General features: G+C 55.1%; 1 protein-coding gene across 4 annotated transcripts; it reads left to right on the forward strand.

Annotated features, from left to right (window-relative positions):
- On the forward strand, positions 1-27,896 carry CERS4 (ceramide synthase 4). 4 transcript variants are annotated; one of them, XM_079771349.1, is made up of 12 exons: positions 1-136; positions 20,004-20,097; positions 20,187-20,360; positions 22,443-22,560; positions 23,352-23,470; positions 23,567-23,624; positions 24,247-24,297; positions 24,614-24,706; positions 24,906-25,034; positions 25,449-25,555; positions 27,216-27,372; positions 27,452-27,768. In XM_079771349.1, the coding sequence occupies exons 3-12, from the start codon at positions 20,188-20,190 to the stop codon at positions 27,617-27,619; spliced, it is 1,173 nt and encodes a 390-aa protein (XP_079627475.1). In that variant the 5' UTR covers positions 1-136; positions 20,004-20,097; position 20,187; the 3' UTR covers positions 27,620-27,768. The 4 variants fall into 4 exon arrangements, with proteins under 4 accessions (XP_079627475.1, XP_079627472.1, XP_079627474.1 ...); XM_079771346.1 differs by lacking the exon at positions 27,216-27,372 and having other exon boundaries at positions 27,452-27,896; XM_079771347.1 differs by lacking the exons at positions 1-136; positions 27,216-27,372 and adding an exon at positions 255-647 and having other exon boundaries at positions 27,452-27,896.
- Positions 27,897-27,933: the final 37 nt, after the last annotated feature.

Genomic DNA, 27,933 nt, shown 5'->3' on the forward strand with positions numbered 1-27,933 from the left:
CCCCCCCCCGCCCTCCAGCCTTTTCCCGCGGCCCCAGCCCGAGCGCTGCTGAGTCCGGCTCCCTAGCGCTCCCTGCGCGTTTCTTCTCGTGGCGCGCGGACCCCACCCCGGTGAGCTCGGCCGCCCGCCCCCCCAGGTAAGCGAACCTCCCGCGCCCGGAACGCCGTCCGGAACGCCACCCTCGCGGCCGGCTCCAGCCCCTCCTCCACAGCCATGGCGGCCCCGGCCCGGCCCCCACGTGACTAGGTTCGGGCCCCCCCCCCCCCCCCCAGCGCCCTGCCCGGACGGCATCTTGGGGCTTCCCATCTGGTCCCAGGCCCGGGCTGCCTCCCCGAGAGAGCCCTGCTCCCCGGAGGGCCCCGGCGCCGCGCGCTCCCGGGGATGCGGCTGCGAAGCGGGCGGGAGGCACCGGGGGCCCGGCTGGCACCGTGACGCGGGGGGGGACCCGGCTGTGCGGGCGCGGGGAGCGCCGCGCGAGTGTCGGCCCCTCACCTGTGAACCCCTCCGGAGCGCCTGCGAGGTGCCACCGACGTGCCCGAGTTGGGGGTGCAGCCGGGGCCGCGTAGACCGCTAGGAGCCGCGTAAACAGGAACCGATCGTTCTAGCCCCTGCCGAGTGCGGGGAAGACGACGCATCTGGGCGATGGGGTAAGTCAAGTCAGGGAAGGCTTCTCGGAGAAGGTGCCGTCCGGGCCAGAGTAACCAGCCGGCGAGGGCTTTTTAGGCCCAGGAAACGGCAAGATTCTCTGAGGTAGGGCCCAGCCTGGTGTGTCTGCAGAGGCCAGCGTGGCTGAAGCGCGGGGATTGGGAGTGGGAGAGCTTGGCCCGGGCCCCGAAGATGGATGGCGGGGAGTGTGTGCTTTCCATTCTCCAGCCTGTGGGGTCCACAGAGGGCTTAGAGCCAAGTGGGGGAGGTAGCCTTAAGGAGATCCAGCAGCTGCTGTGGGCAGGACAGATGGGAGGAGGCTGCTGCTGCTTTGGGCCGGACTGGCAGGGGTGGTGGAAACTAGGTGACTTGGGGGTTAATTTTGTCAGAACATCATTATCTCCTCCCAGCTCAGAAGTGGGGCATGAAGGAAAGTGCCCAGAGGAGAGTGTTGGCTTGGGCAGCTGGGAGTGTGGAGGGGCCTTTCATGGCTGGCAGAGGGAAACTGAGGGGAAAACGTCTGTGAGGGGGCGGCGGGGGGGGGGGGATGGGGGGGTTGGGGGGGCCTGTTTGGTCAAGTATGATTTGCAAAACCTATGAGAATGCCACCTGATGGGGGAGCCCAGGCGAGGTCCCAAGCAGCTGAGCCCCCGCTGGCCCCGCGGAAGTGGCCTGGATCTGTTGCTTGGGGCCGTCTGAGTTAGAAATTCTGGAGCATGGGGCTGTCTTTGAAGCTCCTCGCATCCCCACCTCAACTCAGTCCCCTCCCAAGAGCAGCTGCTGTGAATAAACCAGTGAGTGCCTAGAGCCTCACGCAGCACACCTGGGTCCCACAGGCCTCGCCAGACGGCACGGAGGAGGCTCTCAGGACCTTCCTTGCCTGCCCTCCCAGCAAAGAGGTCTGGAGAGGAGAGGGGAGAGGCAGTGGAAATAAGCTGGGAGTCTTGGTCCTTGAACAGGCCTTTTGGCCCCAGGGAACGTTTTCTGAGCTTCAGTTTGCCCGTCTGCAAAATGGGTCAGCAGTTCCTATCCCTGGGAGTGTTGGGGGTCAAAGGCAGCCTTGGCTAGGAAAGGGCTTGGCCGTCCCAGTGGCAGCCTCATGACCAGGGGGAGATGGGGAAGACTCCAGCGCCAGTGGGAGTTCACAGCCCCATGAGCCTCCATTTCTTGTTCTGAGAAATGGGAGTTCGTAACTGCACCCATCTCCAGACCCAGGGCCGTTTGCAGATTGAGCCAGGCGTGCAAAGTGTTTAGTTGGCCCAGTGCCTGGCATGGAGTGAACACTGGCACAGGAGCCGCTAGGATGACTATAGTTGGGGGGGTGGGGGGGGGCGGGGAGCAGGCCTTGGTTCACTCCTCCCACCTCCCACTACCCCTGGGACACCCACAGGAAAGCAGGCGTGGGGGTGGGGAGGCAAGATTCTCTTATCCAGGCACTGCACGCCGTCCCCTTTCCTGCTGTGGCTGTCTGGAAGTTGCCACAGACCAGGTCCTGCCAGTTTGAGGTCAGTGCCCTCAGGCTAGTGACTTCACTTCCTTTGTGCTTCAGTTTCTTCCTTGCAAAATGGGAATAATAACAATCATCGCTTCAGTGGTGAGCGCATTGTCCGGCTCTCAGGCAATAAGCATCTGGTAAAATGGAATGCCTGGGGTAGGGGACCCGAGGAGGGACCTGATTCAGCCTGGGGAGGGGTCAGGCAAGGCTTCTTGGAGGAGGTGGCTGTTGGACTCATGAGTAAGGATGAGTGAGGATGATTAAGAGTTAATGGGCAGAGGGAGGAAAAAAGAGTTAATGGGCAGAGACCAGTGAGCTAAGATGTGGAGGGGAGGAACTGCAGGGTCCATGGGAGTTGCTGCCTGCAGGAGCCAGCGTGGAGGCAGGCACCCTGCTCTGGTCGAGATCATGATGGAGCCGGACCAGGTGGAAGTGTGGATGTGTGAGAAGTGGGTGGGTCCAGGGCAGATTTGCAGTGGGATGGGATGCAGAAGCTGCTGCCATGGAAGCAGGTTCGGGTACAAGTTAGCGATCTGTTTCTGTGGTGCTGCTGGAGGTCCAGGTGGAGGTGAGGTGCGGCTGGGTGCAGGGCCGGCTTTGGAGAAGCAAGCCTGGCGCTTGGGACACATACCCACCTTGGGGGGGGCGGGCGGGGGCAGTTTGGAGAGAGGGCGGAAGGAAACTAGGAGTGGGTGACAAGTCAGAAGCCAAAGGAGCCCTAGCTGGTTTGGCTCAGTGGATAGAGCGTCGGCCTGCGGACTGAAGGGTCCCAGGTTGCGGGCTCAATCCCCAGTGTGGGGCCTGCAGCAGGCAGCCAATCAATGATTCTCTCTCATCACTGATGTTTCTGTCTCTCTCCCTCTCCCTTCTTCTCTGAAATCAATAAAAATATATTAAAAAATAAAAAAAGCCAAAGGAGCAAGGGCTTCAAAAAGGAGGATGAGCCCGGCTGGTGCGGCTCAGTGGTTGAGCATTGACTAGGAAGTCACAGTTGGATTCCCTGTTAGGGCACATGCCGGGATTTCTGGCTGGATCCAATGGGGCGTGTGGGAGGCAGCCAATTGGTGATTCTCTCTCATCATTGCTGTTTCTCTCTCTCTCTCTCCTACCCCCCTTCTCTCCCTTCCTCTCTCTGAAATCACGGAAAAAAAAATTTTTTTTAAAGGAGGAAGAGGTCAGCCTCAGCCATGTTTCTCAATCCCCCGCTTCTAATCCCTCCCCTTGGCAGGGTCTTACTCCCTTGTTTGTTTGCCCTTTCTACCCCCATCCCCACCTCAAGTCTTTCAGAATTGCCACCCTTCCTTTTTATTGCCACCCTTGAAGCTGCACCTGAATCTGCACCTCAGACCCAATCTTATATGATGCCCTCACCTAGTTCCCCACACTGAACCAGCAGGAGTTCGGCCTTCTCCCCACCCTTCCTGGGCTTTCAAAACCATATTTTGGCCCAGGTCCTGTTATGTGTATCTGAGGAGGGGTCTCCTGCCAGCCATGCCTGGCTTTATCTCCTTTCCACCTTCATTCAGCCTATACTTAGGAAGTCCCTGCACTGGGAGACGGTGGGGACTAGTAGTGAACAAAATAAAATCTCCCCCCTCCCATGGAACTGATGTTCTGGGAGGAGGGAAGCAGGAAGGCGATCAGAGACCTGAAGGATGGGAAGGAGCCAGTAGATTGGGGATGGGTGAGCATCTGAAGGAAGAGCATTCAGGCAGAAGGACCAGCATGTTCAAAGGTCCTGAGGCAGGACCAGGCCTGACATGTTAGAGGTAGAGTGAGGGGGCTGGTGTGGCTGGCGCTGAGTGAGCGAGGGGGAGAGTGGAGAGCGGAGCCGATGAAGAGACAGACTCTCAGGTGCAGCAGCAGACCCTGGAGTGTCCTTGCTCCGGGACTGCTTTGTGGTTTGCAGGGAGGGGGTATTGCTCTGGTACTTTGTCCCTGTGTGCACTGGTCATTCTGCTCTGAAGTCCTGGAACCCTGAAGGCTGAGCGGACTGGCGGGAGGAAAGACCACCCCCTTCCCCCTGCACTTGTGGGGCTCAGCTGACCTGGGAGACTCCCTGGAGGGTCTGGAGGGAGTGGAGGAAAGTAGCCAGGGGAAGGGTAATGATGGGGGATATGGGGGGCTAGGGGGCCGGCACTGGTGGCTGGGCTGCAGGCCAGGCAGATTGTACAGGGCTCAGAGCTGGGTGTTAAGGTAGGATGCTCTCAAAAGCTGATAGGAGCCCTAAGGGACACAGGGATGGCAGGCAGGGGTCTGACTGGGCCTTCAGGACAAGTAGCAAAAACCTAGGCAGGCCCTGTGATGGCCCTGCCACCAGCCCACTGTCACTCCCTTTCCAGATTGAGGAAAAGGACTTGTCCCCCACCCCCACCCCCGGCCACATACCCTATGAAAAGGCCTGGTCGTCTGGGCCTGGTGACCCTCCACACTGCCATCACTGACCCAGATATTCCCCAAACCCCTCTGGCTTCAGAGGCTTTGGACACTTGGACCCTGGAACCTTCATCGGAGCCAAGACACACCATGGTTGGGACTATTCCCTCCACCACCCCCATCACCCTCCAAAATGGGGATGGGTGCACCTAAGAGCAGCTCCCTTAGGCCCTGGCTCAGCCATGGCAGTGATCCTGGCAGGTGCCGTGGGACCACAGTTGGAGCAGCAAGGGAGCCAGGCCAAACTATGGAGATGGCAGGGTACAGGGAGCTTGAGTGACAGGAGAGAGCAGGCAGGACAAGCTCTGGAAATGTCTGCCTCTGAGTCTCATTTCTCCATCTGAGATATTGGTTAGATATTGGCTGTCACTTCCCTACCCTCACCTCACCTCTTCCCGTTCTCTCCTCTGGTCCAGCCCCATCCATCTGGGCCTTTGCACAAGATGTTCTAGCTGCCTAGAATGCTCTGTCCCCTTGGCTTCCTTCCTCACCTCTTTTGTTCAAATATCTTGTCAGAGAGGCCTTCCTGTTTAAAATTGCAGCCCTTACTGATCAACTCCTGATCTTTTTCCTTCTTTATTTTTCTCTCTACTACCTAACATCATGAAACAAAATCTATATATGTAAAAGGCTAGTATGCAAAGTGTCCCCTTTGGAGTTTGACCAGGAGACCGGGAGTTTGATTGCTCGCTATGACGAGCGCTGACCACCAGGGGGCAGCGTGGAACATGTCAGGCAACCAGTGGCAGTGGCGGGGTGCTGAGGGAAGGAGGAGGCAGGGAGGTGGGGAATCTGATTGGCCCTGATTGCTGGCCAGGCCTAGGTAACCTACCCGTGCATGAATTTTGTGCACTGGGCCTCTAGTATATTAATAAAATATCTGTTGTTTGCCATCTCCAACTCCCACCCTCATGGAGCTGAGGTTCTGGATGTGGTGGGAATCCTGTGGTAGTCAGTACCCTGCTGGCACCCCAGTGTATAGCCAGCACCTGGCACACAGTCGGCACCCAATACATGTTTGTGAAAGGATGACAGGCATCCCAGGTACATCCTAAGAGGCTTGGCTTGGAAGGGCAGGGACTCGGTGTGGGGGGGAGGGGGGAGGGTAGTGGGGTGCATAGGGTGTCAAGCTCTGGAGACAGGTGGGCTTAGATTCACATCCCAGCTTTCCACTTTCTATCCCGTGCTTCAGTTTCCCTATCTGCAAAATACACACTACAGAAACTCCTGGCACTGGACACCTGCTGTAGCCTCCTGGGGGCTTAGCTGGAGATTGGAAAAAGCTGGGGCAAGTCAGACCCAGAGGGAGGACACTTAATACATCCCCACATAGTCCTAGAATTTTCAAGAAATGTGTTGAGAGTGGGGCGGTGGGGGAGGGGTACTTTATTTGAGGTAGTCAGAGCCTCTCTGAGGAGGTCATGTATATGTTGTTGTTGTGTTTTTTTTTCTCTAATTAGATTGTTTATCTTTCGCTTTTGGATACAAAGAAAACGTTTCATAGACTATTTTCCAGGACAAATGCCATGACCCTTTAGGACGTGAGATAGCAGTACCATTTTCCAAATGGCTTATTTCTGACTAGAGGCCCGATGCACGAAGATTCGTGCAAGAATGGGCCTTCCTTCCCCTGGCTGCCGGCACCACCTTCACTCCACCCGGAGCCACCTTTCTGCCTTCCCACGCTGCCCATAGGCCTGGAGTTGCTGGGGCGGTGCAGAATGCCTGTGTGGTCATCATGGCAAGCAGCGCCTGCATATGCAAATTAATCTGCCATCTTTGTTGGGTTAATTTGCATACTCCTGATTGGCTGGTGTGTGTCACGAAGGTATGGTCAATTTGCATCTTTCTCTTTTATTAGTGTAGAAGATGATCAAGTCCAATTTCCCCTCCACTGCTGAGTACCAGGTTTTCTCAGGCGCTAAGAGCCTCTGGACTGCGAGATTATAAGGTGGTTCTTGGAGGAAGGGTCTGGTTGTTCACACACATGCCTCCTTAATGTAGTTCTTCTCGTTGCCAAAGCCGCCATTCTGAATTTTGAACCTGTTGCCTTTTTTACACCACAAAATTCACATGACTCTACAGAAGCATTCAGATTGGTGGAGTAGTATGTGTTTATTCGATCTGAGAGCCTGTCTCAATAACACCGAGGAGAAGACCTCTTCCTTGCGGCCCGAGTTGTTCCCAGATTTGAAGCTGGCTCTGAGGGTTCAGGGTTTCCAGAACATTCTCCAGGGCTGCAGGAAGAGTGTTGATGCAGTAAGAGAGATGCTTGCAGTGGCGTCTGCGTTGAGGCAGGAGGGAGACAAAAGGGCTGTAACTGTTCACCTGCGTCAGCCTATTTCACCCTTGGGCCGTATTCCTCCAGGACTCAAGTGAGCGTAGCCAATGGAAATTTTAGAAATAGGGATAAAGATTATGCCTCAGCTGGATCCCGGGTCCAGGTGAGGCCGCGCGCGCCCCTGGGTCCGGGTGAGGCTGGGTCCCGGGTCCGGGTAAGGCCACGCGCCCCTGAGTCCGGGAGAGGCCGCGACCCTGGGTCCGGGCGAGACCAAACCAGAGGGAGTCGGACCTGCATTGCCACCATTTGTCCACCATCCAGAGCTGAAAAGTCAGTGCCGACATGTACACATAAGGAACTGGTGGACATTGAAATTGGGTCTCAAAAGAACTGTTGGTCCAGAAAGAAACTCACTACAGACTGATTCATTTGCCTGTCAGCATAACTATTATTGCTCGTCTCACATTCGGTTCTTATAAGTATATTTCTGGTAACACATGATCTCACTCATCTAGGGGCAATGATGAACAACATAGACTGATGAACAAGAACAGACCCAGAAACAAGGAGGCATCGATCGGACTGTCGGGCCTCAGAGAGAGGGTAGGGGAGGGTGGGGGGAGGGGGGAGAGATCAACCAAGGGACTTGTGTGCATGCATAGGAGCCTAGCCAATGGTTAAGGACAACAGGGGGGTGGGGGCATCCGTGGGGAGGGGTGGGGGATGGGAATGGGGGGATGAGGACAAATATGTGACACCTTAATCAATAAAGAAATTAAAAATAAATAAATAAATAAATAAAAGCAGGGATATCTATGAATGTAAAACAAACAAAAAAAAAGATTATGCCTCAGGACCTTCAGAATTTGGCCAGGAGTGAATGTCATCTTGTTTTCACTTCGTTTTATGCCCACTGTCTGCACATGACGCTACAACTGGCTTTCTCTTAGCAGGTGGAGGGCAACCTGAAAATGAATGTCCTTAAAGAAAAAAGTGAGCCTTTTGGGCCCTGGCTGGTGTACTCAGTGGTTAGCGCATCGGGCCATGGACCAAAGGGATGCAGGCTCAATTCCCAGTCAAGGGCACGTGCCTGGGTTGCGGGTTCGACCCCCTACCCCAGTAAGGGTATGCGGGAGGCAACCGGTCGATGTGTCTTTCTCACATCAATGTTTCTCCCCCCACCCCACCCCCGCCCCCTTCCACTCTCTCTAAAAAGAAATGGGATTAGAAAAAAAGTGAGCCTTTGGAAGATTGGTGTGTGTGTGTGATCACACAGGTGGGACAGGGGTGGGAGAAGTGGGGAGGATTGAGACTGGAGCTAAGTTGTTTTCCAAGGCCCGGGTGTCAGCAACCAGTCAGCGTCTCAGCTTAGCCTTTTTTCTTTCAGTCGTCTTTGGTGGCCAGCTTCTGGGCACCAGTCCTGTGTCAGGTGCTGGGGACATGGAGAGGTCAGGCCCCATCACCAGGCTACTGGAGAAGAGACAGAGTTGCCCCAAAATTTCTGAGAAAGGTGGTAGGAGAAGCCACGGTAAGGGCCCCTCACCCAGCGTGAGGGCACCTGCAGGCTTCCTGGAAGAAGTGTGGAGAACATTCTTGAAGAACCAGAGGGGGTTGGCAGGCAGAAAGGGAAGGCATTATTGGTGGGGGAGATGGGGATCCATACTACTCCAGCAATCTGAATACTTCTGTAGAGTCATGTGAATTTTGTGGTGTCAAAAAGGCAACAGTTTCAAAATTCAGAATGGCAGCTTTGGCAACAAGAAGAACTACATTCATTCATAAAGTGCAGAGGCCTAAAGATGTGCCTGAGTGTGTGAGGCCAGGTTGGTGGGAGCATGTACAGGATTTAAAGCTGGGGGGGTCTGATGTGCATGGTAGAAGGACGGCATGGATGCTGATGGAGGGTGGTGGCCTAGGCAAAACCCACGGGCAGGGAGAGCCGGGCAGAGGCCACAGTGATTGAGACGGAGAGATGAGGCAATCGGCAGAGCAGGGACTTCCTCAGCAGTAACTAGGGACATGGGCACCATTGCAGGACTTGATGAGTAGCTGAGTGTCCAGGGGGGCGTGTGTGGAGGGGTCTGGGATGGGAAGTGGGATCTTGGCCAAGAAGCCTCAGGAGAAAGAAAGCATGTTCTGTGGGGGGGGGACGACCTGAGTGTGACAGAGCTAAAAGCCCACACACAACTGTATTTCACATATTGTACTTTTCAGTTTTAGAATTTCTGTTGGGCCGAAACCGGTTTGGCTGAGTGGATAGAGCGTCGGCCTGCGGACTGAAGGGTCCCGGGTTCGATTCCGGTCAAGGGCATGTGCCTTGGTTGCGGGCACATCCCCAGTAGGGGGTGTGCAAGAGGCAGCTGATTGATGTTTCTCTCTCATCGATGTTTCTAGCTCTCTATCCCTCTCTCTTCCTCTCTGTGAAAAATCAATAAAATATATTTTTTAAAAAAAAAGAAAAAAGAATTTCTGTTGGTTCATTTCTGCGGTTCCTGCTTCTCTGCTGAGGTGTCGTGTTTGTTCATTCGTTTAGGAGGTCATTTTTCTTCACATCCTTGACTGTACTGAGTATAATAGCTGCTTCAAAGCCCTTATTTGCTCATTACAACATCTGGGTTACCTCAGGGTCAGTCCCCATTGATGTTCTTCTTTCTTGAGTATGGGTCCTGTTTTCCTGTTTCTTCATTTGTCACGTATTTTGGATTGTATTCTGGTCATTGTGAAAGATATGTTGCTGAGACTCTGGATTCTGTTGTTCCTAGAAGACAATTGATTTTTTTTTTTAATTTTATCAGGCAATTAACCTATCTGGATTCAAGCTCCAAAGTCTGTTTTGCCATGGTGGTGACAGGTGAAATTTCACTCTTTCTTTTAGCCTCAGTTGGGCTGGTTGGAGTCTGCCCGGGATATGTATGGTTCAGCTTCCACAGTTTTTGTATAGAATCGGGAGCTGCTTTTTTTTTTGGTCTCTCTTATTTTTTGTACATGTTCCATCTGTTGTTGAGCTGTTATGGGCTCTGTGGGCTCTGTCTTCTCATTTTTCAAGCCAGTTTCTATTTTCAGTGAATAACAGTAAAAAATGGGAAACTCATCTCATGCTGTTCCCTTACTCCAGGTATGGCCTCCCATCCACCTTCTCGATATTTTGGGTCGCTCTCGAGCAGTGCTGCTCAGTAGGACTGTGTGCACGATGGGAATGTTCCCTGTTGCACTGCCCGTGCAGTAGACACAAGCAGCTATTGAGCATAGACATGTTTCTGGTGCAGCTGAGGAACTGAATTTTAAATTGTATATTTAATTTTAATTTGTAGCCCTAACCGGTTTGGCTCAGTGGATAGAGCATCGGCCTGCGGATTGAAAGGTCCCAGGTTCGATTCCGGTCAGGGGCATGTACCTTGGTTGTGGGCACGTCCCCAGTAGGGGGTGTGCAGGAGGCAGTTGATTGATGTTTCTCTCTCATCGATGTTTCTAACTCCCTGTCCCTCTCCCTTCCTCTCTGTAAAAAATCAATAAAATATATATTAATTTTAATTTGTATATTTAATTTTTTAAAATATATTTTTATTGATTCAGAGAGGAAGGAAGAGGGAGAGAGAGAGAGAAACATCCATGATGAGAGAGAATCATGGATCTGCTGCCTCCTGCAAGTCCCCCACTGGGGATCGAGCCCACAACCTGGGCATGTGGCCTTGACTGGAATCGAACCTGGGACCTTTCAGTTCGCAGGCTGACGCTCTATCCACTGAGCCAAACCGGCTAGGGCTGTATATTTAATTTTAATTAATTGAAATGTAAATAGTCACATATTAGGCTAGTGGCTCCCACATTGGACATTGCAGCACCAGAGCTTTCAGGTACAGTAAGTCCTCACTTAACAACGATCGGTTCTGTGACCTTAAGTGAAACGACGCATACCGAAGCCAATTTACCAAAGGCTAATTGATACAAACAGAGTTAAGTTCCTACAGCATTTCATCAACACTGTACTGAAATGACATTATCTGAGGACTTGCTGTAGTTGTTTTTTAATACATAGTCCAGCGTTTGTTATCTCGGAGAGGACTGGTCTGATGTGGCTAACTCCGCTGGTACCGGAAGCAGAAGTCTTGGAGGTTGTCCATTTCGTAATCTACGTGTCAGGCCATTAGCGTGTCTCTATGTCTCTGCTTTTATTTTTTTTAGTTCGATGATCCTCCCGAGTCAGTGAACATAGCTTTTCCTCTTCTTTCCTCCTCCTTTGATAATTTTTTAAATTACAAAATGTTTTTAATTGTGGTAAAATACATACAACAAAAATTGGCCATCTTGGCCATGTTTAAGGGCACAGTTCAGTGTTGTTAAGAATGTTCACATTGTTGTGCAACCTATCTCCACAGCTTTTTCATCTTGCAAAACTGAAACTCTTACCACATGAAACAATAACTTCCCATTGCTTTGACTCCTCTAGGGACGTCTTGTATGGTGTCCTGTGGTGTTTGTCCTTTGGTGATTGGCTTATTTCGCGGCTCATAATGTCCTCAAGGTTCATTCATGTGTCTTCCTCCTTTTAAACGCATACCTAATATTTCATCATGTGGAATGCTGAGGCTCCTGATTCCCAAATGTTGGACATCAGAGTTTTCACTGGAAGGGCAAGAGGGAGGACTCTGAAGGGGCACAAGGAAACTAAGGAAGTGATGGTGACCCTTGAACAATATGGAGTCATGTACATTTGACAATATGTCTTTAACTTTTCTTTTTTTATATATATACTAGAGGCCCAGTGCACGAAAATTCATGCACTCGGGTGGGGTTCCTCAGCCCAGCCTGTGCCCTCTCACAGGCCAGGACCCCTTGGGAGATGTCCACCTGCTGACTTAGGCCCGGTCCCTGAGGGGACGGGGCCTAAGCTGGCAGTCAGACATCCCTCTTGCAGCCCAGGAGCTCTCAGGGGATGTCCGACTGATGGCTTAGGCCCGCTCCCCCCAGGGAGCGGGCCTAAGCCATCAGTCGGACATCCTTAGCGCTGCCGAGGAGGTGGGAGAGGCTCCTGCCACCGCTGCTGCACTTGCACCCATCAGCCTGCCTTGTGGCTGAATGGAGCTCCCCCTGTGGGAGCGCACTGACCACCAGGGGGCAGCTCCTGCATTGAGTGTATGCCCCCTGGTGGTCAGTGTGCACCATAGCAACCAGTCATTCCTGGTTGTTCTGTTAGGGTCAATTTGCATATTACCCTTTTATTATATAGGATACTAGAGGCCTGTTTAGTGCGCCAGTAGCTCGTTTCCATTTGCCTCAGCTGGCTGCCCGCCCATTACTGCTCGTAGCTTGTTGCCTCGCCCTCCCCCGCTGGTAGCTCTCTGCAGCTAGTAGCTTACGCCCCGCCCCGCTCGCTGCTGGCTTGGTCATGTCGGCGTTAAGGCATGACGGCCACGGGCCTTTTGTATAAGATATATATTTTTTATTGATTTCAGAGAGGAAGCGGGGAGAGGGAAAGAGAGACAAAAACATCAATGATGAGAATCATTGATCAGATGCCTCCTGCTTGCCCCCTACTGGGCATGTGCCCTTGACTGGAATTGAACGGGGATCCTTCTGTCCGCAGGCTGATGCTTTATCCATTGAGCCAAATCAGCTAGGGCAGTGGTTGGCAAACTCATTAGTCAACGGAGCCAAATATCAACAGTACAACGATTGAAATTTCTTTTGAGAGCCAAATTTTTTAAACTTAAACTTCTTCTAATGCCACTTCTTCAAAATAGACTTGCCCAGGCCATGGTATTTTGTGGAAGAGCCACACTCAAGGGGCCAAAGAGCCGCATGTGGCTCGCGAGCCGCAGTTTGCCACCACGGAGCTAGGGCTAGCTTTAACTTTTGACTTCCCCAAAACTTAACTACTAATAGCCTACTGTTGACTGGGAGTCTTACTGATAACATAAACAGTCGACAAACGCATCCTATGTTTTTACAGTAAACTAAGCTAGATAAAAGATAATGTTATGAAGAAAATCATTAAGAGAATGCATTTTTAGTTCTGTATATATTTATCAATATGTAAGCTTGTCTCTGTTTACAAGATTTGAAAAATCTGCATATAGTGAATGAAGCTGTGTTGTGTTTTAATTGTAGTATCCAGTAGGGCTGCCTTTATACCCTCACCTGTATTCCTGACCCAACCCTGTGCAGGTATCCATCAGATCCTGCTGCCCCCACCTCTGCCTGCCTTTGAGGCTGGGGACTGCTCATTTCCCCCCTCAAACCCCCAGGGACCCGATCCTCCCTCCTCCCTCAGTCCTTGAAAGCTCCCTGACTGACCCCAACACACACCCACACTAGGTGATGCTGGGGACCCCAGAGGTCTCTTTCCCTGGTGCTCACTGTTGAGGGAGACTCAGAGCTACCCAGCTCTCTAAGCTCCATGGGGTCTGACCAGGGCCAAAACACAGCTCTTAAGAAAGGCTTGAGGCCCTAGCGGGTTTGGCTCAGTGGCTAGTCTATCAGCCTGTGGGCCAAAGGGTCCCGGGTTTGATGGGTTTGATTCCCGTCAAGGGCACGTACCTTGGTTGCAGGCTCCTCCCTGGCCTGGGCCCTAATTGGGGCTTGAACAGGAGGCAATCAAGTGTTTCTCTCACACTGATGTTTCTCTCTGTCTTTCCCTCTCTCCTCCACTCTAAAAATCAATGGGAAAATATCCTCAGGTGAGGATTTTAAAAAAATAATAAAAATAAAGCTTGAGGAGGGGGCTCTGCCGAGGGTGGGAGGGCAGAGAAGGGAAGTTAATCTGATCCAGGTCTTGAAGGCTAGCAGGAACTGGCCCAGCGCAGGGGGTGGAGGCATTTGTGGCAAAAGGCTGATAAAGACCCTGGAGGCTGGACCACCAGGGGAAGCTCTTGAGCATCCTAGGACCTGGGTGTGGTTTTTTTTTTTTTTTGGGGGGGGGGGGCGGGGGAGACTTGAATGGAGCTGTGGGTGGGAGGGAGCAGTGCTAGGAGAGCAGGCCTGCCAGGCAGCTGTAGAGCAGCAACTTCATGGCCCCACGGTTGGTTGGTTGGTTGATTGTGGGGGAGGGAGGGGGCGCCAGGGGAGTGGGTGCGATGGATGAGGTCATGAAGGGTGGCTAGTGGGCTGGGGATACCAGGGTATCTGACTCAGCGCACCCAGGCCCCTGAGCTTGCCAGGAAACCTTGTTGGGCAGAAGCAGGCCTGGAGAGGCCTCCACAGGGTCCTGTGGGTCCTGATCCCCCTGAGGGAGTTGCCAACCCTGGCTCTCTCCTTTGCTGGCTGAGGGACCTATTTCGAGTAGCTTCTGGCTTTGAGCCTCAGGCTTCCCAGTTTACAGGGAGACAGTACACCTGCTTAGTGGGGGTCAAGCTGACCTAGCCTGTTACAGAAAGTGGCATATTTTTCTAGGAACTTTGGCCACCTGGCCTGAAGTCTTCCCGTCCACCCACTTGTCGACGTGTCTGTTCCATCCACTCATTCATCTACTCATTAGTCGGCGCCTAATGTTGTGCCAGGCCCTGTGTGAGGACAGAGCAGTGACTAAAACAACACCCATGCCTTCGTGAGGCTTACGCCTTGTAGTGAGCAGACAAACAGGTGAATAAAAAAACAGATCAACTGAGATGACAGGGCTAAAGGAACGAAACCGGGTAAAGAGATGGACTAATCACGTGGCTTCTTGGGTAGTGAGTGATCTGAGAAGGCTTCTCCGCGGAGGTGAGGGGTGAGCGGAGAACAGTGATGGACGAAGGGAGCCCTGGCTGGTGTGGCTCGGCTGGTTGGGCGTCATTCTGGGCACCAAAAGGTTTTGCCCCGGTAGGGGGCGTGTAGGATGCAGCTGATCGATGTTCTACTCTCACATCCATGTTTCCCTTTCTCCTTCTCCCTTCCTCTCTCTCTAAAAGTCAATGTTTTTTAAAAATAAAATAAAATAGGCTGGGGCAAGGTAGAACCCTGGACTTGGGGGCCCTTCTTTGGATCTTTGCAGGGAGCAATATGGTAGTGTCTCTTGGACTGGCTGCATCGCTGGTTATTAGCACCCCGCGGGCACCCTGTTCAGAGAGGTCCAGAGTGGGGGAGCCAGGGCCATCTGGAGGGGACAGCCAGGGCCCAGGACAGGGGCAACTGTGGTTATCGACAAACAATCCCCACTTAGCACATCATGTGTTCTTTGCCAGGGCCTCCAGCTGCAGGAGTCAGGTGACTCCAGGCAGCAGGCCAGGCTGTAGGGGCGGGGTGATTTGTGTGTGTGTGTGTGTGTGTGTGTGTGTGTGTGTGTGTGTGTCTGTCTGTCTGTCTGTCTGTCGTGTGTCTGTCTGTCCCTGGGCTGGACCTGGACATCTGGAGTCTGAATTGATTTCCTATTTCAATTAAACAACTCAGGCTAGTCCTATTTCCAGCCAGATTGAAAATAAGACAAACTTGTATGCACAGTCCTGCTCTGGTGGGACATTTGAGGGTTCAGGGGACTAATAGGGACCAGGCGAGCTCTTTCAGACCCCTGAGGCGGGTCAGGGACCCTCTGCTCCCCTGCCCCTTCCTCACGTCAGCACAAGCCCTAATCTCTCTCTGTCCCCCAATCTGGGGATATTTTTAGCCACTAAGAAGGATTATCAGAGTCGAGCTCCAGGTGGCAGAGGCAGGGCTGGGAATAAGGCCAAAGAGGCTTCAAAATGCAGCGGGACTGATGGTGATGGGGATGAAGGCTCAGGCCGGCCCAGCCACCCACATGGTCATTCTCCAAATGGCCCCTCGCTGGCCCTGGCTGAGCCCAGCCTGAGTTCACTAGGTACAGCTTTAAGGCCAGGGCCTGTTCTGGAAGAACCACCCAGAACGCCCAGTGCCTCCTTTCCAGAACACTCTGCAGCCCACCCCTCCCTGCTGCGGACCGTCGTGCCCCCTCCTCTCCTGGTGTCTTTCCAGCCACCCCATGTGGAAGGCTTGTGGTTACTCCATTTTATAGATGAGGAAACGGAAGCACAGAGCAGCCAGGTCAGCAGCCCGAGGAAACGGGTGAGACAGGAACGCCGTGTGTGGCAATACCAGCATGCAATGTGTGTGGTAAAGCAGGAGACCTGGCTGTACTTGTTCCTCAGACAGGGTAGCGGATGCCCAAGGAGACAGAGTGTCCCAGGGGAGGTGTCCAAAAGAGAAAAAGTGAAGACTGAGGAGCGGTGCCCCCCAGAACCCCACTTCCTCCCGTCCTTTGGGAAGAGGGCATGTGGTGGGGGACCAGGAGCGAGAGAGAAGTTCAGGCCTTGCTGGCTCTAGACGCTTGTTTACAGCCGCCCCTGAGCCCACCCTGTGTGTCAGGCACCTGGCCCACCAAACGTGGGTGACGAAATTGAGGACCCTGGACAGGGAGCGTTGGACCTGGGACTTGGCCACTTTGCTGAGCTCCGGCCCCTGTTCTCTTCTCAAACCGATGTCTTCTTTATCAAGAGGGTGGAGGAGTGTGTGTGTGGGGGGGGGGGGGGGGGGGGGGAATGACAGACATTGGGGTTAGAGAGAGGTAGGACTTCCAGGCCCCAGACCTCTGCAGTCAGGGTAGAGTATGCCAGTCTGAAGCCACCTTGGAGGGCTCTCTGGTTCGGAAAGTACTTTTTCAAAATGACTCCGGCCAGAAAGGGCTGGGCCTGCTTCACCTGAGGGGACGGGTTTGAGGCTGGTTATCCTTCTTCACCTCTCACCGCCTGGGAAAGACTGCCTGGCTAGCTCCCAACACCACAGGGAGCCAGGCAGGGCTTGGGGAGGTTCTTTAAGTGGATCCAAGGTTGGGGCAGTCGGGTGGTGCCTCCAGGAAGAAGTGACAACTACCTGCAAGGGCAGAGACCTTGCCCTCTTCCCCCACCATTCTGTGCCCTCAGCACCCAGCCTGGGGCAATAAACACTATCTGGGCCTTCCAGGCAGGGGACAGCATTTGCAAAGCTGGGTGTGTGAAACGGTACAGTGTGGTGGGAGCAAAGTGTCAGGCGATGAATGGTGGACTTTGAGGCTGCACACATCAGCAGCGGCCTGAGATTAGGAGAGGCCGTTATTGGGTGCCTTCCCTGGTCTCTGAGGCACCCTGGCTTCAGTGGACCCATCTGGCACCCTGGGGTTGGGGGAAGAGCATGGGGCTGGGGACCTGGACCCCTAGCCCACTCCCATCTGCTCTTGGTGGGGGGTGTCTTCTCGGACGGCTGTGCCGGCTCCTGAGGAAGAGGCCGGAGATGCCCTGCGGTGGATGTGCGGGGCCAGGGAGTCCAGGATGGGCGTGTGCCCTCGGGCCCCAGTGGGTACATGGAATCAAGCCAGCCTTTCCTGTTCGTGAAGACGGTTTCTTTGCCAGAGAGATCAACCACCCGGACAGAAGTCCTCGCATGTGCCTTTCCATCCGTCTATCCTGTCTGGGTTATCTGAGCCTCGTGGGTCGAAACTATCACTGCGCCCGGCCGGCGAGGCTCAGTGATTGAGCATCGACCTATGAACCAGGAAGTCGCGGTTCGATTCCCTGTCAGGGCACATGCCCAGGTTGTGGGCTGGATTCCCAATAGGGGGGGCGTGCAGGAGGCAGCCAACCAATGATTCTCATCATTGATGTTTCTCCCTCTCCCTCTCCCTTCCTCTCTTAAAATAAAAAAATACATATTAAAAATAAAAAAATAAATAATATGCAAGTTTCAGGGAGGTAACTCTAAAAAATAATAATAATAGTAAAAAAATAAACTCGTCAGTGCCTCACATCCTTGATTGCTTTCCAGGCTACTGCCGTCTAGCGCCCCTCCCCCACCAGAGTCCAGTGGCCGTGGTCACTACTACTCCCTCGCTGAAGCCTGAAGGCTGGTGCCTCGGTGTGACCGGGGCTCCTCCTTAGCCACACCCCGCCTCACACACACGTGCAGTTCCATCCATGCCCATGGATTTAACCATCGGCCACGCACTCAGGAGTCCTGCCTGGCCTTCCCCCACCCCTGCCCCAGACCTGAGGAGCTCCTGCCTCCTTTGTGTGTCCACGGGGACATCTGACACTCCCCTCCCCCGCCCCCCCCAGCTTGTCTTTCCACACTGAACCCAACTACCCCAAAATCCTCTCACCCATCCTGGTTCGCCCACTTCCTCAGACTCTTAAGAATTTTTATTTTTTTCTGTATTTCACTTGTGATACTGTGGTTAATAATAATAAATACACATTTGGCCTTTGCCACCTGTCGCAGCACAGAGCTCCTAACACTGGGAACTGAGGTGGATAAAGTTATCTTGTTATGTTAATGAGCTGACTTTTGGAAAGCTCCTTAGTTACCTAAGATGGGGGCTGGTTGTCAGGGGACCCAACTATGTGTCCGACCCACCCCAGGACCTCCCAGGAGGGGAGAGGGGCTAAAGGTTGAATCAGTCACCAATAGCCAATGAGTTAATCAATCATGCCTGTGTAGTGAAGATTCCACAAAAAACAACAATAGGACAGGGTTCGGAGAGCTTCCAGGCTGTGAACACATGGAGATTTGGGGGGACTGGTGCCTGGAGGGGGCGTGGAGCTCTGTGCCCTTTCCCCATTCCTGGCCCCACGCATCCCTTCCATCTGGCTGCTCCTGAGCTGTATCCTTTACAAACCTGTGATCTAGCAAGTAAACTGTCTCTCCGAGTTCTGTGAGCCGCTCTAGCAAATACATCAAACCCGAGAATGGGATGGTGGCTACCTGATTTGTAGCCCTTTGTCAGTCAGAAGCCCAGGTGAAGGTGGGGGAGGCAGTCTTGCAGGACAGAGTCCATAACCTGTGGGATCGGACATTGTCTCCAGTTAGGTGTCAGAATTGCTTGCTGGTGCGGGGAGAAAACCCACATGTCAGACCTAAAATCAGATTTGTAGACTTTAAAAATATATACCGTATTTTCCGGCATATAAGACAACTGGGCGTATCAGATTTTCCTGGGTTAAAAGGTCGTCTTATACGCCGGAAAATAGGGTAATAGTAAATAGGCTTTTCGCCCAAGTCTCTCTCATGAATAGAGTGTCAGGTACCGTATTTTCTGGCATATAAGACGATTTTTTAACCCAGGAAAATCTTATACGCCCAGTCGTCTTATACGCCGGAAAATATGGTAATATATATACACACACACACACACACACACACACACATTATTTTTATTTCAGAGGTGAAGGGAGAGGGAGAGAGATAGAAACATCAATGATGAGAGAGAGTCATTGATCGGCTGCCTCCCATACGCCCCCTACTGGGGATCAAGCCCGCAACCTGGGCATGTGCCCTGGCTGGGACACAAACCATGACCTCCTGGTTCATAGGTTGACTCTCAACCATTGAGCCACACCAGGTGGACAGAACTGTAGAGACTTTTAAAATACAAGTGTTTGCATTTGCACAGAGAAAAGGGCCCACATCATACATGCACAGCTCAGTGAATTTTCTTAACTGAGGGCTGAACCTTCCAGCCCTCTGCAGGCCCCTCCGGTCACTCCCTGTCCCTAAGAGCAACCCCTCTCCTGGTGGCCGGCAGAACAACGCCCCTTAACGATGTCGATGTCCTAACCCCCGGACCTGGGAATATGTCACCTCACATAGCGAAGGGGAGTTGGTTTGCAGAAGGAATTAAGGTTACTAACAGGCTAACCTGAAGGTGGGAGATGACCCTGGATTACCTATGGGGCCCAAAGTAACCTCAGGGGTCCCTACAGGAGGGAGGCAGGAGGATCTGGAGAAAGGGAGAAACTGAGCCACTCAAGACGGCGGGGTCTGCAGGTGGGGCTGGTCCCGTGTAGCCCCTGGGGGAGAGCTGGCTCCCCTTAGTTCCTGCTCCGTTACAGGAAGCTCAGTCTCGCTGTTGGTTCTCTCGCCCAGCTGCCACCTTGGTTTGGGGTAGCGAATGAGACAGTGACATTCATACCTCAAAGGGAGTCCACATAGGGAAGGGTAGCCAGCGAGGGAGTTACAGATTTCCTTAAATTTTTGGTATTTGGGTTGCATTTCCGGACATTTGACAACTTGAGGTGGTGACCCTACTTCCTTAACTTCCGGCCGTCGTTGTCTTGTCTGTCACGTGCAGAATAATCACTGCTGTCATCAGCCGTGTTGTCAAAGGTCGGCAGGCGCCAGGCTAATAAGCACTTTGTGTACCTAACCAGGCCCAGCTGAGAGGTGGGTATTACTGTCCCTGTTTTACAGATGAACTTGAGGTTCAGAGAGATCGGGTCATTTGTCTGAAGACACACAGACCAAGTTTCTCCTAACACTGGCTGTACTAAACTCCAGGCGGCAGGTGCTGGGGGCATGCGGGCCGGGTGAGGGGCCGTCCAGCTTCACCCGCCTACACGGTGAGCTCCCCCTAACGGGACCGTCTGTCTGCAGGATGTGGTCCAGTCTGAACGAGTGGCTGTGGCAGGACCGCTTCTGGCTACCTCCCAACAACTCCTGGGCTGACCTGGAGGACCGGGATGGCCTGGTCTATGCCCACCCCCAGGACCTGCTGGCAGCCGTGCCCCTGGCGCTGGCCCTGGTCGCCATGCGCTTCACCTTCGAGAGGTGGGTGTCTGTTGTGGTCCTGTGCGACCACCACCTTGTGCGGGGCTTTGTCCTGATGTGTCTCTGGCCTTGGACCAAACCGCCCCTCCTCCGTCCTGCCCCCAGTTGCCCCCACTCACGTTTCTTCTGGTCTCTGGTGGCTGTTGTATCGCAACACTGACTGCAGCTCTAGTCCGGCTATGCCAGCATCTTCAGAAAACGGTGGGCATGTGCCCAGCTTGCTGACCAAGGACAGGTCTGCAGAGGCCAGTCAGTCAGCCAGCAGGGAAACTCCGGTCCACCTCCTCCTCCTCTTCCTCTGCAGGCAAGCCAGTCCCTCACCCTCTCCGGTTCCCCATTGCTCCTATCACCCCTCCTCCTACTGCCCTTTTCAGCCAAAGGAAGGAGCATAGGCCTCCCCTTTGGGATTCCCTCCACTCACCCCGAGTCTCCTGCCGCCTGGCACCCGCCCCTCCCGGTTGCCAAACCCTGTAGATTTTCATTCATTTCTCAGATGACCCAGACGCTGCTCAGAGTTGGGTTTCTTCCTCTTTCCCTGGGTGTCCTCCTGGGCGCAGGCATCTCTCCTAGGCTCCCTCCCCCTGTCCCGGGTAGTCCCGCCCTTTCCCATGGGACCAGTGCTGTGCTCACAACTCCTAGACCAGGGGAGGATCCCTCTCCCTCCCCTTTCTCCACGTGCGCTTCCTCCACTTCTCACACCCGTCCCTGGTTTGCACACACTCCTTTGCAGCTCCTTTAAGGCTGGGTCCCAGGGAAGCCTGCCCTGCCCCTCCCACCACAGAGCCCTTAACCCCCTTCAGCCACATTGGGTCTCCTCCCCTGTCTAGCCCTGACCACAGGGACATGGGAGCATCCTGCATCTTGCTTTCTCTCTTCCACGCGTAAGGAGCTTCCTGGGTACGGGCTCCTTGGACACGGGGGGCCCACTGATGTATTTACCTTACAGGCACCCTTTGAGCACTTACTCTGTGCCAGCCGCTGCTCTCAGCAGTTGATGTGTCTTAACCCACTTTGCCCTCATTGCTACCCTGAGAAGTGGCACTACTATTACTACCCCCATCGTACAGAAGGAAGGGAGGCACAGAGAGGTCCGGTGACCTGCTTGAGGCCACACAGTGGGTTGGCCAGTAGAGACTGAGGCTTCGCCTGAGGGATTCTGGGAGGCACCATTAGCCAGTCCTTGAAGGGTGGTCTGCTTTCCCGCAGGGGTGGGACGTGCTGGAGGGGTTTGCCCAGGTTCACTGCGGGATCCCCAAGGGAGGTTTGCATATTTGACTGATGGCCCCAACTGAGGTGAAAGCGTTACCACGTCCCAAAGGCATCAGTGGCTGCCAAGGGCAGTGGGAGTGGGGGGAGCTTTTCTGGGTGGAAGGCAGGGTTTTTTCCCTTCATTAAGGGAAAGTGAATCCTGGATTTGAATTCCAGGTTTTCCACTCACGGTGTCACCTCGGGCACATTTCTGACCTCTCTGAGCCTTTGTCCATCAGGACACGGGGATGACATAGGGTTAAGTGCATAGTGCTTGACAGATCGTAAGCCCTCAACACACGTCAGTGCATGCTGTCCTCCCATCATGATTGAGACTGGGATGCATTCCTTGCAGGGCTGCTCTGAGCCTCAGTTTCCCCAAATGAAGCCTCGATATTAGAATGATAGACAGGAAATTCAGTCCTGACTCCCTGGCCTGAGGAGCCCCCTGGTGGGCAGTGTGATGATTGATCAGAGTTCAGCTCCTCCAAGCGGCCGCCCTGGAGTGGGGGAGGGCGGGAGAGAGGACGGGGTAGCCCCAGCCTGGTGGAGGCCAGACCAGGATGTAGGCCACCATGAGACAGGCAGTGAGGGGACTCTGACCCCTGGTTTGGGATTAGATTGAATGAGGGTGATTTGGTACCCCAAAATTGACCACACCCTGATTCTGAAGACCAGTCCAGCTACCTTTCTTATGTTCAGTTTAATGCAGCAGCCAAGCTATCCTCCAGGGTCCCAGGGTATGAGCTGGCCCTTCTGAGCCTCAGTTTCCCCGCCTTAGCATGTACATCCCTTCTCACCTGGACTGACAAGCCCTGTGTCCCCTGCACCCAGACTCATCGGCCTGCCCTTGAGCCGGTGGCTGGGTGTGCAGGATCAGGCCAGGAGGCCGGTGGAACCCAACGCCACACTGGAGAAACACTTCCTCTTGGAAGGGTGGAAACCCGACAAGGTGAGGACCCCTGTGCCCTCTTCCGTCCCCATCTGCCCGTGGGGCTGCCGTGGGGCTGCCGTGGGGCTGGGGCTGCGAATGGTATGCGGCCCGCTTCCTGGGGACAGAGAAAGCCCAGGGCAGACCCCCCACAGTGCCTCACCCACCCCCACTCCACCCGGTCCCTTATCAGTGAGCTCAGCTGACTGTGGGCAGCTCCTGGGCCTGGAGAGGGGGAGGTGGGGGGTTTCTCTCTTGTTCGGGGAAGAGTGGAAAGGCTCACTTGTGGGGGTTCTGCAGTCATGTGACTCCCCCTCAGTTCCTGCCCAGGACGTAGCTGCCCGGTGGAGGTCTGGGCTGGGTCCTGAGTGGGAAGAGGGAAGGGAGAGGTCTTCCTACCCTGAGGGGAGGAGGGCTCAGCTCCTGCAGAATAGAGAGCCTGTGACCAGCCCCCCTCTGCGGGGAGGGGTCAGGACAACGTCTCACCTGCCCGCCTGGAGTAGCTGAGCACGCGCTCTCCTATAGCGGGTTCAGGAAAACCTCTGGGGAGCTGTCCCATGCCCAGCCCCTTCCTTAATCCCAGTCCCCTCCGACATCTGCCTGTCCTGTGAGCAGGGCTGGGTTCTCAGAGGCCTGACTGTTTGGGGGGCACTACCCCACACCCCACAACTCCCCTGTCCCCATAGGTAGACAGCCCCACAGGTGAGGTCTGGGGCTGCAGGGGAGGGAGTAGCAAAGCTGGGTCCCACCTTTCCTGGGACAGGAGTGGGACGCCACCTCTCTGACCCTGGCCCCCATCACCCCTTTCCCAGCCTCGGATAGCTGTCCTGGCCACGCAGTGCGGCCTCACGCTGCGGCAGACCCAACGCTGGTTCCGAAGACGCCGGAACCAGGACCGGCCTTGCCTGACCAAGAAGTTCTGTGAAGCCAGGTCAGCCCGGGGTATGGGGTAGGGCTTGGGAGGTGTGGGGGAGGGGAGGGTCCGCCGTGTCAGCAGCTGCCTCAGGGGCTCCCTGTCTGTCTGCAGCTGGAGGTTTCTCTTCTATCTGTGCTCCTTCATTGGTGGCCTCTCCGTCCTCTACCACGTGAGTGTTCCGGCTGCTTCCTGTCCCACAAGCACCTACTGTGCACTGGGCCTGGCTTAGGGGTGAGGGGGTGGAGGGGGTGAGCAGTGGGGAAAGCTTGTGCACAGAAGAGGGAGGGAGAACTTGGCAAACATCATGGTAGATGTTCCCTCAATGGGAATTTGTTGGGACCTACTGTGGTTAGGGCTGGGATCTGGCAGTGAGTGAGGCCCCGGTTTAGAGTGAGAGCAGAGATGTAACCAGGTGGGAGAGATCGGAGCGGAGCAGCCTGGCTGGTGTTGCTCATTGGCTGGGCATCGTTCCGTGCACCCAGAGGTGGTTGGTTTGACTCCGGTCAGGGCACATGCCCAGGTTGCAGGCTGTTCCCTGCAGGAGGTGTGCAGGAAGCAGCCAGCCAACCCATGTTCCACTCTCATCCATGTTTCTCTTTCTCTTCCCCCTCTTCTCTCTCTAAAAGTCAATAAAAATATTTTTTAAAAAGATAAAAAGATCAGAGATGAGTGACAGCAGCACCTCAAGGGCCAAGGAGGTCCCAAGTCTGGGGTGGGGAACTGGGGTCTGATCTTTGGGCAGCTTCAGATGTCTGTGTGTGTCCCCCTCCCTCCTCTCCCCGCCCCCCCAGGAGTCATGGCTGTGGAGGCCAGTAATGTGCTGGGACAATTACCCAAACCAGGTGAGTGGCGGGGGTGCCTGGGGGCAGGAGAGAGGATTGGGGTAGTCAGAGTCCCTGTGGCCACAGGCGGCAGTACCACACCTGGACATGACAGTACGATCCCCTCCAAGTCCGGCTGTCAGTTTCTGCCTCCCTGCGGAGCGCAGAGGGGCCAGGAGGCAGGACACTTGGAGCAGGAGGGCCCCTTGGTCATCTCCAGGGGTACGGGTCTCACCCCTCTTCGCTCATTGGGATTCAGGTGTCCTGGTTTTGAGCGAATTGGGGAGGGGCCTGAGGAGTTCTCCCTCAGCTAACCCTGTCCCCCACCCCACCACAGCCCCTGAAGCCGGCCCTGTATTGCTGGTACCTCCTCGAGCTGAGTTTCTACATCTCACTGCTGATCACATTGCCCTTCGACATCAGGCGCAAGGTGAGGCCCGGCCGAGATTCCCGCTGGGGAAGTGATGTCCTGGGGGAATTGGGATCCAGGGCAGTTGGGAGGGATGGCCTCGGCCCCCACCTGGAGACCCTCTGGTACCTCAGGCAGGAAGCATGGTGCCAGCCAATCCCCGAGAGGGCCCCTCTGGCCACCCAGCCTTGTCCCGGGGGTCACCCACTGTCTCTCGCAGGATTTCAAGGAACAGGTGGCGCACCACCTCGTGACCATCATCCTCATCACCTTCTCCTACAGCGCAAACCTGCTGCGCATTGGCTCGCTGGTGCTGCTGCTGCATGACGCCGCAGACTACCTGCTGGAGGTGGGCCCAGCCCACCCCTCTCAGCATCCTTCCCCACCCTCCCAGGTGCCCCTGGAGACGGGGTCCTGCCCCTCAGTCTTCCAGTGAGGTGAGGCCCCGCCCCCTCAGCTTTCCGGGGAGAGGAGGCCCCGCCCTACTCAGGCTTCCTAGGAATTGTGTCCCTGACCCTCTTTGTCTTCCTAGGAGGTGAGGCCCACCCCCTAAGGTTCCTGGAAGGTGAGGCCCCACCCTCGTTCTGGTAGCTGGAGCTTCTCACTCAGTGACCCACTTTGTCCCTTTCCAGGCAGTTCCTGGAGATGAGGCTCTGCCCCAGGCACCTTTTCCTTGGGAAGAGGCCTCACCCCTTCCTGCCTGGTTCCCCTCCCTAACCGCCCCCCCCCCCCCCGCCTGAGTCCTCTCTGCTGTCTCCCCCAGGCCTGTAAGATGTTCAACTACACGCACCGGCGGCGAGTGTGCAACGCCCTCTTCCTCATCTTCTCCTTGGTCTTCTTCTACACCCGCCTTGTGCTCTTCCCCACCCAGTGAGTCAGACCTCTAGTGGGGGGCTGGGGAGGTGTGGGCGCAGCTGGGACCCAGGCCTGCCTCACCCTGGTTCCAGACCCAGGGAGCAGGGGGTGTTGGCTGGGAGGCTCCCCGAGGAGACAAAGAAGGGTGTTGTGTTCCCAGCCCCGGGCACAGCACGTGCTGAGGGCCAGAGGCAAAAGAGACCGAGAACTGGGCTCAGTCCTCGTCCCCTATGTGCCCGGAGCATGGAACAGATGGCAGGGTCGGTCACCAGCTCACTCGCAGGTCTGCCCAGGTTATTTGCTGAGCCTCTCCCAGCAGAGGGAGCAACATAAAGGTCTCTGCTCACATGGAGCTGACATTGGGGGGATAAAATAAGGCAGACCAGTAGAAAAGAAAGCGTGTGAGGGGGTGGTGATCGTGTTGAAGAGAAAGTAAAGTCAGGCACAGGAAGCGTGTTGGTCTTTGGACGGTCAGGGGTGTCGCTGACAGCGCTCATACAGGAAGACGAGGTGAGGGAGAGGGCAGTGCTGATCACAGCAGAAGAGCAGAGGGAACACCACAGGCAAAAGCCCTGGGGCTGGACTGGGCCTGAGCAGCAAGGAGGCCCAGGTGACAGGAGCAGAGTGAGCTAGACACCGAGAGGGAGGTTGTGAGGGCAGGCAGGGGACCAGACAGGTTGTGCAGGGCCTTATGGGCCACTGGGAAAGACCGGTTTTTACACCAAGCGAAGTGAAGGATTCTGAGTAGAGGAGGGCGGGGACCTGACTCAGGTGCTCACAGGCACCCTCTGGTGGCTGCAGAGAGAATAGCTGGTGAGAGCCCCAGAATCAACACCCTGACCCCTACCGCCCATCCCAACCCTGGCCCAGGAGCCTGGGAGCCAGGGCAGAGGCCACTGCCCTGGTCCAGGGGAGCGATGATGGGACGGGACTAGCGCAGGTGAAGTGGGTGGACTCAGGGTCATGAGATGGTTATGAGCTCAGAGTTGTCATATCAGGATCAGGAGCTCAGCTCTGGCTGTGTTGGGGTTGAGGGGCCTCCAGAGACCCCCAGAAAAGACGTGAGGAAACAGTGGGCACACCAACTTGGAGAGAGATGAATATTCAGTGTTTGCAGCCATGAGACTGGACAGGGTCACCCAGGGACCAGGTATGGACAGAGAGTCCCAATGCTGGAGCCCCTGATGTTTGCAGGTCAAGGGGAGCCTGCAAGGGAGATGCAGGGGGAGCAGCATGAAGTGGGGGGTGGGAGTGTGGGTCCCTGATGATATTTGAGGAAAGGGTACCAGGGAGAAGGGAGGACCAGCTGGGCCCCGCTGCATGAGCCAGGCAGATCTCCTTACAAAGCTGGTCTGGGTGAGGGTGGCGGGGGGGTGAAAGCCTGCTGAGGGGGGCGGGGGGGGGGGGGCTGAGAAGAGAAGGAAAGGTGTGAAAAGACCACCAGCAGAGCAGTGGGAATACAAAGTGCTGCTCCCTCGGGGCTCATGGTTGTGCACAGGCCAGTTGGTAAGCTTGTGTGACCTGCTCACAACCAAGTGAGAGGGGGGCATTTAAATGCCCAGCTGCAGCATTGGTATCACTCTGGGGACCACGGGGAGCCATCGAAGGTGCTGGAGTAGGGAAGGTCACACAAGTTAGAGCTTCTCCCTCCTGCCTGCCTACCTGCCTGCCCCAGGATCCTCTATACCACATACTACGAGTCCATTGCCAACTCGAGCCCCTTCTTCGGCTATTACTTCTTCAACTCGCTTCTGGTGATACTGCAGCTGCTGCATGTGTTCTGGTCTTGCCTCATCCTTCGTATGATCCACAACTTCATAAAGAAAGGCCAGGTAGGGCCGAGCGAGGGTGGGCTCCTGTACGCCACCCTGGAGCCCCAGCCGAGCCTTGTGCCCACTCCTTGTTCCCCAGATGGAGAAGGACATTCGCAGTGATGTGGAGGAGTCGGCCTCAAGCGAAGGGGAGGAGCATCCGCAGCTCAAGAATGGAGCAGCTCAAGGCCCCCAGGCAGTCCCCACTGATGGCCCTCGGAGCCGGGCGGCTGGGCGGCTGGCCAATGGGCACACGTTGGCCTCATAGCTGGCTGAGGGTTGGCTGTGAGGGCTGCCCCAGTGCCTTGGATTTGTGGGGCGCCTGGACTGGTGGCCTTTGGGCCAGCTCTGTGGAGACAGAGAGGGCCCCACCCCAGGGTGGGAGGAGGGCTGATGATCTGTCTCCAGCCCCTTCCTTCTGCCTACCCTCCCGCCTTCCCTCAGGCCACTAGACAGAGCTGGGGGTGGGCAGCAGCAGGGTGCTGCAGCCCACCAGAGCCACCCCCAGGCAGTAAGGGGTACAATAAAACTTGAACAGAGCCAAATTCTCTGCCTCAGAGTTTGTGTCCCTGTCACAGCTCC

This window comes from Cnephaeus nilssonii (assembly GCF_951640355.1).
Source record: "Cnephaeus nilssonii genome assembly, chromosome: 5".
NCBI lineage: Eukaryota > Metazoa > Chordata > Mammalia > Chiroptera > Vespertilionidae > Cnephaeus > Cnephaeus nilssonii.

What these genes read in the sequence shown, in the direction of transcription:
- CERS4 (XM_079771346.1), top strand. Translation starts at nt 20,188, where the DNA reads ATGTGGTCCAGTCTGAACGAGTGGCTGTGGCAGGACCGCTTCTGGCTA. An exon ending in CCTTCGACATCAGGCGCAAG is followed by an intron (nt 24,707 to 24,905) that starts GTGAGGCCCGGC and finishes TGTCTCTCGCAG; the next exon opens with GATTTCAAGGAACAGGTGGC. An exon ending in CTTGTGCTCTTCCCCACCCA is followed by an intron (nt 25,556 to 27,451) that starts GTGAGTCAGACC and finishes CTTGTTCCCCAG; the next exon opens with ATGGAGAAGGACATTCGCAG.